Genomic DNA, 21,917 nt, shown 5'->3' with positions numbered 1-21,917 from the left:
TTTCACTATTATTCAGGAAGATCAATTTCACGGAGACCCCCCGGACAATTTAGAGAACGTGTCTGCATCCCCCAGACCTCCAACTCCCCTTGAACAAATCATAGACTCTTTATATGATATTATTACCGTTGACGTAAATGAAACCTCTGATGATCCAGATCCGGACCGCGACTCCAACTCTCTCTCAGGAAATTGTCCCTGAAAATGCCGCTAATCTTCTTGAAATTAATGTCGATGAACCGCTCTCGGACCCCTTTTCTGAAAATAACAACATACTTATCACCGGAGTTGACCTCGAAGACCCCTTGGCTAGTCCAACTGGTGATCAACCCCTCCAATCCATAGATGATCCCTCCTCTGAATCCGAAACCGAAGATTATATCGAAATTGAAGTACCGTAAACTGGGGCTATTAGGAACAAAATTCTGTTTTCGGGTGGAGTTGATTACTTGCTTTTGAAAAATTGTTGCTGCGGTAACTGGCAACACTTTTCAATGCAATAATTGTGATTATTAAATATTTTGTGAACAATAGTAGGTTGTAAGTGACTTAATGTGTTTTAGTGAAGTTTCAAACGTGGAAAACATTTGATTGCTGATGTAAGTTGTTTCATTTTTAACATCTTAAAGTGATTGTTTTTTAATAATGGGATTTCTTATGGTAAACTTTATTGAGTTCACTAAGTAATAAATACGTTTATTTTGTATTTACAGTAAGATTTTAGAAACAAAAACCAAAATTCACAAACGGCGGGTATACAAGGTGATCTGAAAATCGTATTCAAAATTGTAGAATTAGATTCAGAAAAAAATTCTAAGACAGCACTTTTTCTTTTTTTTATGAAATTCTAAATAGTTTTAAAATAAATTCAAATTAAATGAATTGAAAAGTCACGATAAATGTAAAGCATTTGAACACCATTTTTGTCATGCGGCAAACTTCTCTATAAAAAAAGTAAACAGAAGGAATGACTGACTTCTGCCTAAATGTTATGAAGAAACATTTATCAATTATTAGAGAAAATCACTTGAAGGGCAAAAGCTATTTTTATTTTCAATTACAGGAAAGAATTTAAATTGCAAAAAGATGTGCACATGAAATAAATATATAAATAAAATATTGGACTTTGTAAGGTTAGTATAAATTAGTAAAACAATATTAAAATATCATGCTGGTTGAAAGTATGGTTAACTCGTTATAATTTAAAAAGTTTTTTTTTTAAATTACACTGTGCGACACATTTTTCTCTCCCGGTTGTCTCTAGTGCTAAATGATAGTACAAATAAACAGTAATTTAACCCTCCAAGGGTTTTTGAAATAAAGCTTAAATTTATTTTTTATAAACCTTTGAACTTATGCTCATTTTTGTGAAATTTTCAAAAATTTTAAATCTTTTGCTATATTTAAGTAGAAATATGAATTAAGTAATGAGTAAAATATAAGTATTAAATAAATTCTAATTAAAAAGGTGTAATTATATTATAGTACTTAATTGGAAAAGTGATTATAAAAGCTAATTTATCGAATTTTTCTGTATTTTTTTAACAATTTTTTTATAACCATAATGTAAATAAATAATCATATTTAAATTGTTTAATAATTTTTCTTAGGAAAAAATATTCAAAACAATTTTTTTAAACAATCTATTTTTAAAATTATATATCACAAAAGGTGCAAGATTTTTTAAAAATATTATAAATTGTATCATGAACTTTAAAATTTCATAAAAATATGAAATGAACTAAGTTTGCAAAATCCTTTTGGGGTTTTATTATTGCATACATCTACTTTAATTTAAGCCTAAACTTATTTGGGAAAGAAACAATAAACCGAAAATTGTTGCACAGTGTTATAATTGACGTTTAAATCAATTGATTTTTAATATGGGCAAAAAATAAAAAAGTCAATAAACAATATATGATAAAAAATAAAACCAATTTTTGCAAATATTTTGAAAAAAATATTCCGAGACCTTTAAATGTTTTTTTTAGTTTTGTAGTACATTTATATTATTTAAGATACTGACATTTTAAAAAATAGAAATTTTGAAAAAATAACTTTTTGTGTTTTTTTGGTATTCAATTTGCAATAATGTATGACAATAATGCAATTTATAAAATTTACAAAATAATACAAAAATTGTAAATTCATTTTTGCAGATGCTTTGTTTTACTTTTATTTCACATTATTATTGTTATTTGTATTTTAGGGAAGGAATTTACCATTACATGATTGAAAGATAAAACATAAATATGAAACTGAAATTAAAGAATTGAGAGAAAAAATGGATCGTAAGAACTGTAAAATAAAGATATGCAGAAATTCAATGTAGAGAAGAGAAAAAGGTGTTCTTTAAATAATGTCCAACAGCAAGCAGAACTTTTTTTATCAACAATCGCTGTTTTCATGGACCATTAATGAATCGTTGTGCTTGTCGCAGTAAAATGTCAAGAAATTGTTATCACCATTAAATTTATTATAAATATTAGTTAATACTCATTTTTGTGTTAAATTGTCCGAAAAATTAAAAAAAATTCTTTTTTGTTAAAAAAATAAATTATAAATGAAATAAACATTATTTTTTTATTAAGCATTGATAGACAGACAGAAAAACGCCAAAGCAAACGCATAATGGTTTTAGCTATAGGCCACGAAGTCCTTAAAACGTACTTCAACAATTTTTTCTATTTGACAAGTATAACAAAGTGAACTTTAGTTTGAACTTTTAAATAAAATTAAGAATGAAATTTTTAAGTTTTTTTCTTTTTAATAGATATAATTTGAATATTTTATAAATATAATATAATACATATTATTAAGTATTTTAAATTTTCAATTAATTGTAACTTTTAATAACAATATACTATACAAATAATAATGAATTGTAATATCTGTTGTTTATTCTTGTATATCATTATTTTCTTCTTTATTACTCTTTGTTTCACGTGTGCAATTATCATTTTCTTTATTATCATTAATTTCTTCAGTCTCAACTTGTCCTTTTATTATTCTCATTATTTGGAAAATCATTTTACATTTCTAAGACACTATTCTCCTCTACATAAATTTTTTTAACATGGTTCATTTTATTTTTAACTTTCTCTAAACGTTTTTCTTTTAACAGAAGAATTTTTAATGTTTTAGAATTTATCTTTGTTGATTGCTCTTTTGGGTTCCTTATAGTACAACACGTATTATTTATTAATCTTACCAGGTCAGTGAGATCAAATTTTACGGATTTTGGTCTATTTTTTTCCACGTATGCTAGGGGAGAATGGGGAGTTATGAAGCACGCTTTGTTTATGAGTTGTAACTTAAAAAAAAAATTTCAAATTTTCTCCACTTGAATCTCTAGAGTGTCTTCAAATATGCTTACTGGTTGAAGAATTTGTATGAAATAAAATAAAATCGACAATTTTTTTCAGTTAAGCCAAAAAGCTGCTTTCTCAAGTTTTTAAAAATCATTGGGAGTTGTGAAGCACTACTAAAAATCACTGAAAATTATATTTTTTGGTAAATATTCTTTACTGAGATTTTGCATAAATCCTTTTCAATATCGAAAACCTAATCATTGCTGGTTATTATATGGGTGAACTTATCTTTTTGATTTGTTCGAGAATTTTGTAAGAATTCTACAAAAAGGAACACTCAAAAAAACTTTATAAACGAAAGGTTAAACAAATTTTCTTGAAAGATATGCAAAATATCTGCTATCAGAAAGAATCCAATTACAAAACGAAGATATTAGGTGAAAGAATATTGAGAGTAAGTGACATCTATCAAAACAATTACTATGCAAGATCTATGTCCGTGCTTCACAACTCCCCATTCTCCCCTATAAAATATTAAACATTATTATTAACTTTAAAATGTTATAATTCATTTTAACAATTTTTTAATTATTCATATTTTTGAATGTTAGAATTTATCTTACGTAAAGATGATAAATCAATCACGTAAATTCAGAAGTAAATTTACAAACTAACCTATTTAAATTGAAATGTGATTGTAAAAAGGCAAGTGCGAGTTGCATGTGCACTGAAATGGCGGGTTCCAAAAGTGGTTCTCAATCCAGTTCTTAATTCTTTTCCTAAAAAAAGTTCTCAAACTTATCCTAAAAAAGACGTTTAATCTGATACTAAAAATGTTACTCCTTAAACCAGTCCTTAATTCTTATTCTAAAATAAGTCCTCAAACTAGTCATCAATTCTTATCCTAACACCAGTCCTCAATCTGATACTGAAACTAGTCTTCAAACCAAACTTCAATTCTATTCCTAAAAGAAGTCCTCAAACTAAACCTTAATTATTATCCTAAAACAAGTCCTCAATCTGATACTGAAACTAGTCCTCAAATTAGTCCTTAATTTTTTTCCTAACAGAAGTCCTCCATCTGATACTAAAACTGGTCCTCAAACCAGTCCCCAATTCTTATCCTGAAATAAGTCCTCAAACTAAACCTTAATTATTATCCTAAAACAAGTCCTCAATCTGATACTGAAACTAGTCCTCAAATTAGTCCTTCATTTTTTTCCTAACAGAAGTCCTCCATCTGATACTAAAACTGGTCCTCAAACCAGTCCCCAATTCTTATCCTGAAATAAGTCCTCAAACTAGTCCTCAATTCTTATCCTAAAACAAGTCCTCAATCTGATGCTGAAACTGGTCCTCAAAAAAGTCCTTAATTCTTTTCCTAACAAAAGTTCTTAAACTGTTTCTAAAACTGGTCCTCAAACTAGTCCCCAATTCTTATCCTAAAGTAACTCCTCAATCAGATACTAAAACTTGTCCTCAAACCAGTCCTTAATTTTTATCCTAAAACTGGTCCTTGAACTATTCATCAATTCTTATCCTAAATCAAGTCCTCAATCTGATACTGAAACTGGTCCTTAAAACAGTCTTAAATTCTTTTCCTAAAAGAAGTCCTCAAACTGATCCTAAAACTGGTCATCAAACTAGTCCCTTATTCTTATTCTAAAGTAACTCCTCAATCTGATACAAAAACTTGTCCTAAAACCATTCCTCAATTCTTATCCTAAAATAAGTCCTTAAACGGATCCTAAAAATGGTCCTCAAGCTAGTCCCCAATTCTTATTCTTAAGTAACAGCTCAATCTGATACTAAAACTAGTCAATTCTTATCAATTCTTATCCTAAAATATTGCCTTTAAAATATTCATCAATTCTTATCCTAAAACAAGTCCTCAATCTGATGATGAAACTGATCCTAAAACTGGTCCTCAAACTAGTCTTCAATTCTTATCCTAAAAGAAGTCCTCAAACTGATCCTAAAACTGGTCCTTAAACTATTCATCAATTCTTATCCTAAAACAAGTCCTCAATCTGATACTGAAACTGGTCCTTAAACTATTCATCAATTCTTATCCTAAAACAAGTCCTCAATCTGATACTGAAACTGGTCCTAAAACCGGTCTTTAATTCTTTTCCTAAAAGAAATCCTCAAACTGATCCTAAAACTGGTCCTCAAACTAAACCTCAATTCTTATCCTATAAAACAAGTCCTCAATCTGATACTAAAACTGGTCCTCAAAATAGTCTTTAATATTTTTCCTAACAGAAGTCCTCAAAATGATCCTAAAACTGGTCCTTAAACTAGTCCTTAATTCTTATCCTAAAATAAGTTCTGAAACTGATCCTGAAACTGGTCCTTAAACTGTCCCCAATTTTTATTCTAAAGTAAAATAAAAAAAATAGTAAATAAAATAAAAAAAATAGTAAATTTTTATTCAATCTGATACTAAAGGCGCTTGTTTACCTCCCCGTTTCTGAGTATTTTTTTAAGAAACGTGAAGCAGTTTTCTATGTTGAAAACGAGTTTTCTATCTTGGAATCCGTGCTAAAAAATTATTATTATGGCGTGATGATTTGAATGTCAGTTCGTAATATATTGTGATTGGTGGAAAATATGACATTCAAATAATCCCGCCATAATAACAATTGTCTATTGCGGCTTTCAATGGCTTCCAAGATAGAAAACTCGTTTTCAACTTAGCAAACTGCTTCACACGTTTCTGAATATACTCAGAAACGGGGAGGTATACAAACGTCTTAAAACTGGTCTTCAAACCAATCCTCAATTTTTATCCTAAAATAAGTCCTTAAAGTAGTCATCAATTCTTATCCAAAAACAAATCTTCAATCTGATACTGAAACTAGTCCTCAAACCAGTATTTAATTCTATTCCTAAAAGAAGTCCTCAAACTTATCCTAAAACTGGTCCTCAAACTAAACCTCAATTATTATCCTGAAATAAGTCCTCAAAATAGGTCCAATTTTTATCGTAACACAAATCCTCAATCTGATATTGAAACAGGTTCTCAAACTAGTCCTCAATCTGATACTGAAACTGGTCGTCAAATTAGTGCTTAATTCTTTTCCTAACAAAAGTCCTTAAACTGTTCCTAAAACTGGTCCTCAATCTAGTCCTCAATTCCTTTCCTAAAATAAGTCCTCAAACTAGTCATCAATTCTTATCCTAAATCAAGTCCTCAATCTGATACTGAAACTAATCCTTAAAACAGTCTTTAATACTTTTCCTAAAAGAAGTCCTCAAACTGATCCTAAAACTGGTCCTTAAACTAGTATTTAATTCTTATCCTAAAACAAGTCCTCAATCTGATACTGAAACAGGTCCCCAAACTAGTCCTAAATTCTTATCTAAAAATAAGTCCTTAAACTGATCCTAAATCTGTTTCTTATATCAGGCCTTTATTCTTATCCGAAAATAAGTCCTCAATCTGATACTTATACGTGTCCTTAAACCAGTCCTCAATTCTTATACTAAAAAAAGTCCTTAAATTGATCATAAAACTGGTCCTCAATCTGATATTAAAAATGCTTATCTTTTTACCATAGTTTTCGATTGTTATACTGAAATAAGTCCTCAATGTGATCCTTTGACTGGTCCTCAATCTGATACTAAAACTGGTCCTCAAATCTTATTCTAAAACTTATCATCAAAAAATTTTTTAATCTGATCGTAAATCTAATACTCAAACAAGTGTTTAATCTCATATGATAACTTGTCCCCAAACATGTCCTCAATTTCTTTTTAAATTAGTTCTCAGTGATATCCTTAATCTTTTCCTGATAAAACCTTGAAGCATTTGAACACCATGTTTGTCTTGCTACAAACTTCTACATAAAAAAGTAAATGAAGAAATGACTGCTTTCTGCCTATATGTTATGAAGTGATATTATTTATTTTTTAAAGATATTCGCTTAAAATACACATTTTTATTTTCAATTACAGATGATAACTAATTATTGAAGATTTTTTTATTAAAATGAGTAAATTTTTTCATTTGAAGGTCAATATAAAAAAACTAACAAAATTATCAGATTAAAAGTATGGTTTTGTTTTAAATACGTAAAATACATAAAATTAAATATTTAGAATATTGATTAATCATAATTTGATTAAATTTGTTGTTTAAGGACAACAAAGTAGGTTTTTACATTTTAACTTTAACATTTTTTACAATCTGAATTATAAATTTTTGTATATCAACAAAAAAATTTGTAAATGAAATGGCTTATTCGAATTCGAAATATTTAACGTTTTGAAATTTTGGCGTACACGATTAGTCCAATAAATATTTTTTTTGATGCTTCAGTTTTCAAATTAATTTGCGATCCGGAAATGTCATCTATCTCAACCCAGCTATTATGTCGTTTGCATACTGCTGTATAGTGGCCCATTCTTTTTTGTGAAGCAGAATTTTTTGTGAGTTTCCTTCTTTTGGACTGCGATTCGAGAACATTGTTTATATTTCTGATAACACCTAATAGCACGTATTCGAATTCTTCATTTCCGACGAAGTCAGGAAAGCTGGATGGAATTTTTTCTAAATGAATTTTGTCATCATCTTTTTCTAATTCCATGAAGACAAATGGACCTAAGAATTGTTAGATTGCATTAAATTTTACTTTTTCATACTGGTATTTTATGTATCACAAAACGTATTCTCAATCAAACAATTTATTTACAAACATCTTTTTAAAAATTTTAAATTGTATGTAATTATTAACGTTTAATCAAAGTAGAGGAGAACGGGGCGAGGCAGCCAAGATTGCACATTTTGGTTTGCGAGGCAGTTATTTAAATAGGTTAATTTTAATATCGCGTTAGAAAGCTTGTCTTATTGGCTAAAAAATCGCCATAGAACATTTTGACGTAGATTGCACTTAAAAATTTCTACAACTCTTTTCCCAAAGGATCACATTTTGGCATTTTTGAAAAAACGTGGGGTGAGGCGGCCAACTATTTTAATAGTTAAAAAACATAACTTAAAGTTAAAATTAGTGAAACATAACAAGGTAGTTGTCCTTAACTTACTTTTATTTTGTTAGTAAACTTCAAAAATTTACATTTGAATAATATTATAATAATAACATTAATTAAATTCAATTTAACATTTTAAGGAAATATTTTGTTATTCTTACAAAATGGTTTATAAAATTCAATATTAAGTTTAAAATGTATTGGAGTAAGGAAAAAAGAGAAAACATTTAGAAGAACCAATAAAATCAACACAAAAAGACGAAAAATTTAGTGTTGGCTGCCTAACCCCACGAGTACTTTTTTAAGAAAATATCCACAAAACCCGTAATATTAAAAATATCGCAATTCCATTAACACCAACGTCTTCAGCACTAAATTCTGCATTAAAAATCACTTTACAAGAATTTTATTCGTGTAACTCTATTAACTAAAATCACCAAAATAACTCTTAGAAAAGTTACATCCAAAAAGTCTGTTTTCATAAATGATACTGTAATTGCTAAACTGCTGCAGCAATAATGCCCATCTGTTAGCAACTAAAGTAAACTACCATAAGCAGTCTAAATTATCAATAGCGCGCGATTTGAAAAAATTATGCAGAAATAAAAAGCAATTGGCTGCCTCGCCCCGTTGGCTGCCTCGGCCCATTCTCCTCTACAATGAAAACTATGCAGAACTTCTACTTTTCGGTATTAAAGGTTGACCGAATTTAGGCTGAACTCCTTTTAATTTCCTACACGGAGAAAAATGGAGTATTCAACTAACTATCTGGAGGGACAAACAGACTATATTTGAGGTTAAGTTTTTCGTAACCATCTCGGAGGGATAAATAGACACTCCGATGATTAATTTGACTCACTCGGAGGGAAAAGTTAACTATCCAGAGAATCAGGCTTGATACTCAAAACCTAACCCTCCAAGTTTGACTATCCAGTTTTCTCAGTGTAGCGGAATTTCGAAAAAGTGGTTCAATTTAACAATAAATTTGTAGCAAAAATTATTGCGTAGTTTCTATTAATTTTTTTGCGGAGTTTAAAATAAATTATTAAGGAAATTCTTTAGTAAATACGTGCAGAATTCTTTTGTAATTTCTTTCGGAATTTTAAAAAAATTATTTTAAAAATTCGTTACACCGAAGTAACGCGTAATATTAAACTCATATTACTCAGTACTAATACTTGGTTATATAACTGATATGTTACAGTTAAAAAATGTCTAATCTTTGATTAAAATGTCTACCTGATAATTTTACTATAATATTATTGTAATATTCTGTAATATTATACTAATATTAAATAGTTGTCATTTTGATAGACAATTATTTTGTTAAGACAACCATTGGTATATAATGTTATTATTTTTGTTAACATAAACATTATGGTAGTTTTTAAACTAACCGCTAGATTCATAGGTGCTAGTTTCAGTTCCCTGGCATTTGGAACATGTTCTGTCTGGATCAAAGAAGTTGAACAAACTTTGTTCGGAACTGGGATTTTCTAAAATGGTGTTCTTTAAAAAAAATTCCCTTTTTAAGTTTCTTTTTATCAGGCCGCATTTTAAACATTCTCTTCGTATTTGAGACTGAGGTAAGTTTTCGAACAATTTTTGTGATAAATAAAACGCATTTATGGAACATTCAACAGAAATTCTATCTTCATACGTAGTAATTTTTTTTTTATCCAAGTTATTAATAAGCTCCTTCAAAATAACTCCTCTTTTTTGATAAGCTTCATCAACCCCATTATTTTTCACGAACATGACTAAACTCATTGCTGCATTTACTGCTTCGAACTGAGAAATTAAGAAGTTGACTTTGAAGTTATCAACAGCTGCAACAATAAAAATCTGCAACATCGAATCGATTCCACAGGTGTTTGAAAATTCATGTTCCACGTTGTTTATTATTACATTCTAAAATAGAAAAAAAATTAATTATATGTAATAGTTTACTATATTAAGCAACGAAGGGCAAAAGGCAGCCATTATATTTTTGTTAGCGTTTGCAACCCGAAACCTCATGGTCTTAGAATTTTTTTCATGACACTTCCCTAGCTAAAAACACTATTATCTCTAACCTGATAAAATCATGATAAGGAATTCTTACCCATCGCAAAACCTTTGCTAAAGACACCTTTGTATTTGCCCTACCAAAAGCACATAAAAATTAATTGCGGACTTCTTAAAAAATTTTTCATGGGAAATTCATGACTAACCCTCGAGCGCACGATTTCGACATCTGGACTGCGCCTCAAAGGTAGGTTCAAGGACCCAGATGTTTAAATGCCACAGAAAATAAAATTTGACAGCAAGATGCTAAATATTTTTCATTTTCAATCCAATTTTATGAATATAGTTAGATAAACAATTTTAAATATTAAGAAGTAATTGATTTATAAATAAAATACTTTGAAATAATCGTATAATAAATTAAAAAAAAATTTTTAAGTTGACGGTCACCGGTGTTGGGTGTAAAAGTTTTTGAATTAAATATCAACTCCAAAAGAGAGAGGAGTTAACATAGGGGTGTAAAGTTTTAACTCACTCCACTTCAACTCCCTATTGGGTGCGACTTTTGTACAATCCCCTGGAAATTTAACTCCCTTTTTTACAGTGCACTTTTAAATATTGTTAATATTGATAATGTCCGAGGAACCCATCTCGAGAAAGGCGAAGCGCATGAGGAAATTAAAGAAACCAAAAGCTTGATTGTGATAAAAGCTAGACTTAACTGGAGTTTGTAAATGGAAAAGAAATGATATTATTATTTAAGAACCATAACTTCTTTTGCCCCAGTTTCGACAGTGTTGAAGAAGTGGTGTTTTACACCAGGGTTTATCATGTTTTATTTAGGGATAAAAATAATAACTTCTTTTGCCGTTTATAGCCAGACATTCCCCATTTTTTGGGAAATGACCATTGGCCTTGACACGACACAAATTACCAAGCGTTCTTCGTGTCGTGTCAAGGCAAGACACGACACGAATTTTTCGTAAAAATCCCTGTATAAGGGATGGTTTTTTAAAGGATTATAAAATATTATAAATTCTTGAGGATAAGACCTGAACTCATAACCATAAATATTAAAAATATACTTTAAATAATAATAATAATAATTTATGGTGAAAAAGTGTCCCACTAATTTGAAATTTACATTTTTTTAAGGTTTCCTATATATGCTAATTGGAATCAGTGGCATATTTATTGCTTTTCAGATTTAGAGAAGACTATACCTCCTGGTTAAGATTATTTCCATTTCCAAGAACTGGAACTTCCTTCAAACATCCTTGGAAAAGTACCTCTACTGAATTTTTCTTATTAATTGATTCGTCGCTTTTCCTCGTTCTCCTAACTTTTCTAGGAAAATTATCCTTAACTTCAACAAATTTTTCTTCCTTCTTCGATGCACTAATTTCATATTTTTCCATCTTTTCTTCCTTTTTTATTACTGTCGAATTTTCTAGTTTTATTGGAACTAAACGAAACATTTTTGTAGAAAAATAAAATTAAATGGGCACTAAATAAGCAAATAAAGGCGAGATTAAAGGACTAGGGACATTTCTGCGCCCGAGTTGAAACCGAGGGACCATAAGTGTCTCCGTGGTCCCTTAATCTCACTATTATCGCAATCCCCTTTGCGGATATATTGCGAACACCATTTTTTGATCTAACTACACGGAAAGTATTACATTGAAGACATGATCAGTAAATTATTTTCAATAGTAGTGAAGAAAACAGTTTGTTAATTGAGTAAAAACTGATTTATTTGCAATCGAAACATATTTCGATATATATTTAAGTGAGAGCTGACGCAATAGTACATTGTGCAACAAGTACAGAAAGAAGCTGTTTTCCGACACGTGGTCGGAAAATCTTCTTTCGTACGTGTTGCACAATGTACTTTGTGCAACACCTGTTTACCGAAAAAAAGAAATTTTTATACTTTTCTAATCAATAAATTATTTTGTGTAACAGCTATGTAGAAAGTATTTCTTTACTTGCCTGTAAAGTAGGCGAAAAGTAGTACTTTTTTGCACATGAGCAGCAAAGTAGTGGAGACCGGGGCGTAATAGCTAACTTTTCACTTTTTGTGGTTTTACTCGGATATTTTTGTTCTAATTGAATGTTTATCTTCCAGAAAAGTTACTCTGGTATCTCAGCTTTCTTTTAAGACTACAAACGTCCCGATATGACTTCTACTTTTTATTCTACAACAGTTTTTCTGGAGCAATGCAGAACTCCAAAATACGCCCCGAGCCGGGGCGTAATGGATAACTCCTGGGGCGTAATGAATAATGATTGCTAATTATTATCTACAGTTTCCAATCTTATTGTATATTGTAAATTAAGGTTCCTAGGTATTCCGTGAATGCTATTTTTATTCAGCAATACTTCTCCTATCGCTTTTTCAATAATATTCTGTTATATTGGCACTTTCTCAATTTTTTTTGTAATTTCTCATTAAAATCGTAGCTTGAAATCTACTATTTGTAAATTTTATACCAAAACTTTAAAATTTTGTTAAAAACACCTAAACATACTTAAACTATTTGTTTATACACTCGTCTTAAGACTACAATCTTGGCTATACAAGTGTTTGTTTACATCTCGTAAATTTCTCTTACAAATTTTTCCCTGACAAACTTAATACTAAATTTTGCGCCTACAGAGCGACTTGAAAATTAGGAGTACTCGCATTTGCCTGGACCACCCGTCTAATGGGTTTTCTCGCCAGTGGAGAGGGAAACTGTAGAAAACCTCTCCTGAGTACAACCGGTTTATCGACAGTCGAGTTCTAATGGTCTGTACCGGACAATAATCGACGGTGCACATCATTATACCTCGACGTCAAACCTCCCGCTCAGATTGTCTCACGTGCCGAAAAAATACCAAGCCGAATGGGCGCGAACCATGGGTACTCACCCTTGGTCGCGGTTGCACTGAGCCGCGTGGCAACCGGCGTGAGACGAGGCGCCCGGGACGCAATTTATTCTTTGAAATGTAATAACTCAAAAACAAAAAAAGGGCATTCTGAAAATTTATATGCCGTTAGGAAAAAACCTCAGCTTTCGTTTGCAATAATTTATTTTCAAAAAAACGGACCGATTTCTGGGAAATTGAAAATTAAATATTAATTATCAAAAATTAGGGTAAATTTTTAAAATATTAAAAAATAAAATTCACCATTGGAAAGAGGACGAAAAAACCTTTCAGAAACATATTCTAAAAAATTTTTCCCATTACAAGTATGTTCTGAAAAAATTCACAAAGTAGCCGGTGTTAGCAAAAATTGGTCAAATTGACCCCCCTCTACCCCCGATCTGGGAAGGTGTTTCATGCCATGATATGGCCTAGATATGGCAATTTCTACACGGGGTAGAATACCTGTTTTTACAGTACTATACACGTAAAAAACCACGTATATTACTTCGCTTCAAGTACCCGAAATGGTGTACTTTCCGAGTAGGTAAAACAAAAAAGTAATTTCGTCAACGTAGTAGCGCTAATTTTAGGTACCTTTATTTAAAAGAATATTCTTGATATTTTCTGGAATAAATTCAAAATAAAAATGATCATCTTTATCATCTTTGAAGTTGTCTTCTTCTTTATAATTCACCGCATAGTAATCAAAATCATCGTCATTATCATCATCATCATTATCATCATCATCATCATCATCATCATCATCATCATCATCATCATCATCATCATCATCATCATCATCATCATCATCATCATCATCATCGTCGTCGTCGTCGTCTTCATCATCATCATCATCATCATAATCATAATCACCGTCGTCATCATATTTTCGGATCTTTTTCGGCTGTCCTAATATTTCTCGAATCCTATTCGAGTCAGCTTCATCGTCCTTTTTGAAATTATAATCTTCATCAGGGTCGCTACGTACTTTTTGAAAGTTATAATCCTGACGTTGCCTTCTTGATGGCTGACATTTTTGTTTTAATTTACTTAACCTTTTATATTGATTACCTTTTTCTTGTAATAACTGAGAATAAAATAATAAAATTATAAAATAATTAATAATATGTGGACGTCCACATGAAAAGGGCCTATTCTGGAACTATTGGACTTATCCATATGAGTGAATTCCTTGCAAAACTTAGAGAATTTTGAGAGTATAAAGATTGTTATTATAATTTTATATATTTTAAAAGTTATAAATAAAAAAACTAAATGAGGAAACTCCTCACGATGCAACAGATGGAGGTCTAAGGATTGAATAGATGGCTTTTTGCAATACCTATTGATATTCGATAATTTTAAATTAAATGTTTATTGCATTTTTTAAAAAAAGCCACTTTCTGTCCCTTAGCGCACAATATACTATTTAAGAGTGTTAAGAAACCGAATGAATATAAAAATAAACTAAATTTATAATTGAGCGAAACCCTATTTTTATGAACGAATTTGTAAATAAACAAGTGTAAATTAAATAAATAAATTATTTAACTTAGTTCTTTTTAATGGCTACCTTCTCAGCGTGTATTCCTGATTCAAAAGTGGATCCATCATCCTGATCGATTTGGTTCAATGGAGGATACTTCAATCGATACTTATTTTTCCTTTGTATAGCTTTATCTCTTGTGCCTAATAATTTATATCAATGGAATTTATATTGGTAACCAATTAAATGTACAATATTTAATTTGACAATTTATAGTTGTCAAATTGTAAATAACAAATTTGTAAAAGTACCAATAACGGAACACTTTAAAATTTCGTCCCTATTACGGAACAGTATTACAAAAATTGAAATAAATGCAATTAAAATTAGTGGTAAGAAAATTCTAGTTATTTCAATAAATTTTACACAATATAAGAATTATTATTTCTGTATAGTATTTAATTTAATAAGAAATGTTTAATTTTCTACCAAAAAAATTGGCTTTTTAATTATCTATTAAACTAAAATTTGTTCATTGTATTTAATTCTTTATAATTAATATTTAAATTTTTGAGATAATTCAATAGAATTGTAATTACTTATTGAATCAAATAAAGTGTTCTAGGTGTTCCTTAATAGGGACATTCAATTTGGAACACCCGTACACAGAGAAAATGATCGTTCCGTAATAGGTACAGTGCAGAGTTTTATAATTTAATTAATATTATTCTTATTTCATAAAAAATAATCATTTCAGGTCTTAAATACTATTAATAAAATAACAATCTTTCAATATATACCCTAATTATTCATATTAACACTTCTAATTCCAAGATATTTATCATAGAAATTTAGTTAGGTTAAAAAGCGTTCCGGTATTGGTACCTTTATCTTATAAAAAATTTTAATTTTCTCATAAAATTTTTTTATCCGAAGTATTGGCAAAATCTAGCTAAGTAAGTTTTATAGCCCTGACTAAAGACTCTACTGTCTTTATTATTATTTTTGTACATGAATATTAGTTTTAATGTCAATTTTCATGTTAATACTGAGAAAAATATTAACCTTAAAGTGATTGAATGTGAAACTTTTTACCCTATTTTTTATCAAACTTTAATATGTATATATATGTTTGAAATGCAAACTGGACTAAATAATATATTTTTGAAAATCGAAAAATAACTTACTGTTATTCTCGATGAATGCAATTAATGCACGGCACCATTTATTTTCATTTCTGAAACATTTGGCTAAGTATGATTTGCATGGATTAAATTTCTCGGTATCAATTTGCACATTTGCTAATGGTATAATATAAGATTGGTTTTTATGCCCGGGACATTCTTCAATGTATTTTATACAAGCCCAATCCATTTTTAATATTTTAATAAGAATTTCAAGAAATAATTGAGAATCTGAATTTCATTTCGATAGTATCGATATCGTTGATAAAAATTTAATGCAATTTAATGTTACATTTCTTCGTGTAGCGAAAGATTTGGTTTATGAAATTAAAAAAAAAATATCGTTATGATAATTATCAATATATTTTTTTTGAAGATAAAGAGCCCAGAAAGAAAATTTTTTAAAAATTTTTTTAACCAAATTGAAAAACAGACTTTTTAATTGTTCGGAATCGAAAAAAGCATTTATCCAAAAATATTTCCTAGCTGAATTATTACTGAATTAAAGAAAAGTAATTGTTGTAAACAAGTATAACCATTAACAAATTCACTGTTTGGACAGTTTTTGGCGTAAGAAGGTGTTTTCTTCTGATAATTTGTGTAAATTGTAGTTATTTATAAAAGTTGTAGCGGTAATTTATAAAAATGTAATAGCGCGAATCTCAATTAAAAATTATTATTCAGTAATTTATGGAAATTTTTGCTATAATTAATAAAAAATGTTCCACATAAGTTACAATTAAAAATTTTTATTTTAGAACTCGAGGAAGTTAATTTTTACTTTCAATAAAGTAATTTTAAGTAAATTAAATAAGTTATTCAATATAATTAATTAATAATTAAATAAGCGTATGTTTCTTGTTTGCAGCTTTCGGATTTCAACATAACAGCAAGAAAAATAGTATAACAACAATCTTGTTCAATAAATGCGTTACTTAATAATTCTTCAACAATTTAAGGAAATAAAAAAATTGTCATACTTAAAAAAAATAAATTAAATTAATCGATTTCTGTTTTTAAAGTACTGTATTCTATGTACTGTAAAGTTTTTAAATAAAAAAATATAGCCTTATTCTAAAAAAGCATTTTGAAGTTGTATCAAAAAAGATGTTTATATGGTTTCAAAATACGTATATTTTATAAACGAAAAAATTTACAATCACATAACAATTAATAATAATAATAATAATAATAATAATAATAATAATAATAATAATAATAATAATAATAAACAACAAATAATAAACAAATCAAATTATAATCTAGGAAATAATTAATGTATATATGTATTATTTGGTCTTTTGGGTGTAAGTTCGTGAAGAAATATAATGAGAAGAAGAAAGTAAATAAGATGATGGAGAATCAAAAAAACCACAAGAAGAGAAGCTTTCCATTTTCTTCTAATTTTCAAGTGTACGTATGTACATGTGTGTGTTAGAGTAAGAAAGAAGAGAATATTTTATTGTCAGGTTGCATGAGTTCACACTTTAAGCCACTAAGTGATAGAAATTTGTTTCTGAAGATTCTACACTCTCATAAAGAAAAATTCTCTGTGCATCTATGGGCTTGGATTCTAGAAGGATATTAATTAAAGATTTGTTTTCAATTATCTGACAAGTTGTATCTGACATGCCTTGGAAGTAAACTTTCAAATGTGCGTCCTTTTGCTTCTATACAACATTTTGCTCTCCTGATCAAGTTCAAGCTGCATCTTTTTAACATTTCAGGAGTGACTGTTAAAAAAGCTTCTTTTATTCTCTCCCGTATCTGTTCTTGGTTTTCAACAGGTTTTGAATAAACGTGAGCTTTAACATGCCCCCAAAGAAAAAAATCGCATGGAGTTAAATCCGGCGATCTTGGGGGCCATTCTCTTTTTGTACCGAGCGCAATAATACGTTTTCCGTATAATGATCGAAGAGTCTTCAACGCCACTTTACTTCGGTGAATACCCGCTCCATCTTGCATAAATCTATACTTCCTACCTGCTGCGATTCCACTAGCTCTAACTAACCTAGGAACGTAGTTCTTTAAGAAGTCACTGTATCGTTTTCCATTCATGTATCCATTAATTTGGAAAGGACCGATCTGAAAATAAAGGAGATTAGTATCAAGAATAAAAAAGTTTAAATTTATTTACCATTAATATCTAAATTGCAGCAATATTGCTACCATCGATTTAAAACAAAAAATTTGCCTTAGTAATTTTTTGTAGTATTCGTGCGAATAAATCAGAAATTTTGTTCAGAAATCAGAAATTTTTTCAATAGGGGAGAGTGGGGCAAACCGGCCAGGTGTCAATATCTCCAAAATGGCGAAATTGGCAAAAGTGCTATTTAGAAATTTGAAACAACCATGTGTAGTATATTTTACTTTTGTTTGTGCAACGCTGGGAGTAAAAGTTTTTTTTATTTTTTTTACACTTTTACGAATTTTTTCTTAAGGAAATTCTAAGGAAATCGTGTAATATTTCCAAATATTAGGTCTTGGGTTATGAAGGTACACACCTCAGGAATATTTACCACCAAAAACTTTGATGAATTTGCAAAGCGTTTCTTTTAAACAAATATTTATTCTCAAAATGAGCCTGTGGGGCAAACCGGCCATAGGATATTTTCATTGTATTAGAGTTCCAAAAAAATTATTATTAATTAGAATGTTTTTTTCATTAAAATTTTTACTTTCAATGAAAAATAATTATCTTCCAACGAGAATTAGACCCTTTAATATTGTTTCTCTGATAATTTCAAACATTTTTTTCGGTTATTTAAAAAAATTATTTATTTAATTAAAATTCCATCCTGTATTATTATTTACATTATTACAACCATTGTTTGCATGATTCTTTATGTTTGTTGTTATTGTAGATTATAAAAATGCAATATTATAGATAAAAAACGTAGATGGCCGGTATACCCCAGGGGGTGGGGCAAACCGGCCAGTTTGCAATTTTTTAAAAAATTAACACAGCAACTAAACAATAAAAGATAAAGTTTAGGTGTCTCTAGGAAAAAGTTGCGCAATTAAATGATCTTTCTAACAAGCCATCGAAAAATGAAATCGGTTGATTCGTTTAGTCACAAGAGTAAAAAAAAATCGTGGGTATGGCCGGTTTGCCCCCTCTCTCCTAATTATAAACCACTTTTTTGTAAGAATTTTGTACAATATTCTTAAAAAATTGCTTACTAATGTTGTATGCATATTTATTAAAAATTCGTCAAATACTAAAACCGGAATCATTTGTTTTGTAGGACGCTTACCAATTGGCCATCTAGAATCCCAGCCCACAGATGCACAGAGAATTTTTCTTGATGAGAGTGTGGCATCTCCAGAAACAAATTTCTGTCACTCCAGTAGTGTTCATTTCTGTAGTTGAATGGACCTTCTCTAGCAAAACGACACTCATCGGTGAAAAGAATGTTATTTATAAAAGTGGGGTCACGCTCGTGTCTTTTTACAAGCCACTTGCAAAATTTTAAACGCCTTTTACGATCAAACCGGTGGCTTAGGGTGTGAACTCTTCTAAAGCTGTAGTCATGCAACCTGCCAATAAAATCAAACATTGATAAATAACATATTAAATATTTAATATTATTAAATATTTTATATTTTTTTAAGACAAATCTTTGGAACCTTTAACTTTCATATCTCCGCATATATTTTGATAATATTTTAATCGAACTTTAAATTTGAATTATTTTTTGACAGATTTTAAAAATTATTTTTTTAAGTTTACGAGTAAAATTTTTTAATTATTGTATTCCATTTATTATTATTATGCAAATTACAAAACTTTTTATTTTCAAACATGAATTTTTGAAAAATTTCAGATTCAAACTTTCAAAAAATTCAATTATTAACTAATTTAATAATTAATTATTGTTGTTTATAAATTCAAAATTTTTATTAAAATTCTTCGCGCAAGAATTCAATTATTTTCATAAATAATAACATTCTTTGTAAGAATTTAATTATTTTTATAAATAAAAAATTTTTTTGCAAAAATTGACAATACTTTTCAATAAAATTTTTCGAAGGAATTCAATTTTTTTTTATTTTGAATAAAATTTTTCGATAGAATCCAATTATTTTCTAAAATTTTAATAAATCCTTCTAAACAATTCAATTATTTTTAGATGTTATAGTAAAATTAATCGCCAAATCAAATTATTTTTATAAATAATAAAATTGTTCTCAGGAATTCAATTATATTCGATATAGTTTTAATAAACGTGTAAAAATTATCAAATATTTAATTATAATTATTACCAGACACAATAATTTAAAAAAATTGAAAAGAATTTTATTTAATTCAATTATTTTTAAAATTTTCATTTAAAATTATTTTAAAAAATTAAATTTGTGTCGAAAAGAACTTAAAGAAGTTCTTCAAAAAAATTAATTATTTACAAATTTCTAATAAAATTATTTAAAAGATTTTAATTTTTTATTAATAATTTTAATGAAAGTTTAATTATTTTCTATATTTTAATAAAATTCCTTGAATAAATTATAATATTTTATAGAAAACTTGAATTATTTTAAAAATCTGAAAGAAATTGTTCATAAATTTTAATTACTTTCAAAATTTCCAATTAAAATTATTAAAGAAACTTAACTATTCAAAAAAAAAATTGTTAATAAATAATTTAATTTTTTAGTAATTAGTAATAAATATAATAATAAGAATAATAATATATTACGTAATATAATTATTATTATTATAAATTATTTATTTATAAATTTATAAAAATAAACAAAAATTGTTTATTGAAAAGTTAAAGGTTCTAGATATACGATCATATAATAAATAAATTTAAATCCAGTATTATCTCTATTATTAAACTTAAAAATTATTTTAAACTGTTAATATCTATTTGAACTAACTTTGCTTCCTTTACTGTCGCCTGCGCCATGGAATAAGAAACACCATATTTTTTCGCAACTGCTCGTAGTCCGGTTCGAGGATGTTCGCGAACATATTCTAGAATTTTTTCTTCAACCTCAGCTGTTCTCCTCGACCTTGGTCTCCCTGATATATTTTTATTATCAGGTTTGATTGGTCCTCCTTCGTTAATTCGAATCATCGTCCGTGTAATAACTTGGTGCCCGGGAAATCGCTGATTGTCTGGGTACTTTTCTCTATATAGTTGAGCAGCTCTATGACAGTTACCTCCTGATAATGCATGGCATTGAATCATTTGCAAATATTCTTTTTCTGTATAAACGACCATTTCGTATAATGTGTCAAAAAAAGAATGAATGTTTTGTCACAATAACAAAATAAAAGAATACGCCAACGTTTACTTCACTTTAGTAATGTGAATTAAGCAGTAACTGAGAGAATATTAAAAAACTTTATAAATCCATATTTTAATATTTGCAAAAATTTGATTTTTTTATTTCAAATATACTTAGAAAAAAATATAAGGAAGGGTGCTGAGCACGACTAATTGAACTATTGTACGCTAGACAATGAAAGAAATTTATTTTATTTGTCTCATTGTTCAGATATAATTTATTTCTCAAATTTTACTCTGTTGCAAGTATTATTATAAAATTTCCAACTAGAATTGCAACGGTGTTACCATATAACATTCCCAATTATAATATTTTTCTAAGTTGAAATGAATAAATAGGATAAAAGGCTTAAAGAAGATTTTGATTAAATCTTAAGTATTTATTTAATTAAGAAGCAAAATATAGTACAAATATTCAAAAATAATAAATTTATATTCTGAATTTTCTTTTGACTAAAAATATAAAAACCTGCAATGTACTGCTCCGCGTGGCAGGGTGCGCAGGCATAATAATAACAGTTATTACTATATTTTTTAAACCAGAATTTAAATATTGTCGATTTTCGGGAACTGTTTTGTTATACAAAGATTATAAATGAACAAAAAAATTTTCATTTTCTTCTCAAATTATCCAAAAATTTTGTAATACATTTTTTGAATTCGTCTGTTGATAATTTCTGCGTACAGTTTTTAAATACATAGACTGAAATAAAAAATTGACTTTTTA

The 21,917-nt window shown here is 28.6% G+C and overlaps 1 protein-coding gene and 1 long non-coding RNA gene across 2 annotated transcripts; one reads left to right on the top strand and one right to left on the bottom strand.

Annotated features, from left to right (window-relative positions):
* The first annotated feature begins 721 nt into the window (after nucleotides 1-721).
* On the top strand, nucleotides 722-2,338 carry LOC122499635. Its single transcript, XR_006301351.1, has 2 exons — nucleotides 722-1,133; nucleotides 2,210-2,338. It is a non-coding gene; the product is annotated as an uncharacterized LOC122499635 (long non-coding RNA).
* Nucleotides 2,339-17,198: 14,860 nt separating this feature from the next.
* Nucleotides 17,199-21,244, bottom strand: LOC122499617. The gene is made up of 3 exons (XM_043608065.1): nucleotides 20,778-21,244; nucleotides 19,151-19,433; nucleotides 17,199-17,978 (listed from the first exon to the last, which is right to left on the bottom strand). Exons 1-3 carry the CDS (start codon nucleotides 21,122-21,124, stop codon nucleotides 17,496-17,498), a joined length of 1,113 nt encoding a protein of 370 aa, XP_043464000.1. The 5' UTR covers nucleotides 21,125-21,244; the 3' UTR covers nucleotides 17,199-17,495.
* Nucleotides 21,245-21,917: the final 673 nt, after the last annotated feature.

The sequence above is a fragment of the Leptopilina heterotoma genome, unplaced genomic scaffold (assembly GCF_015476425.1).
Source record: "Leptopilina heterotoma isolate Lh14 unplaced genomic scaffold, ASM1547642v1 Lhet_17, whole genome shotgun sequence".
NCBI classification, from domain to species: domain Eukaryota; kingdom Metazoa; phylum Arthropoda; class Insecta; order Hymenoptera; family Figitidae; genus Leptopilina; species Leptopilina heterotoma.
Note: the sequence above shows the minus strand (reverse complement) of the source record. Positions and strands in the feature narration are given on the sequence as shown.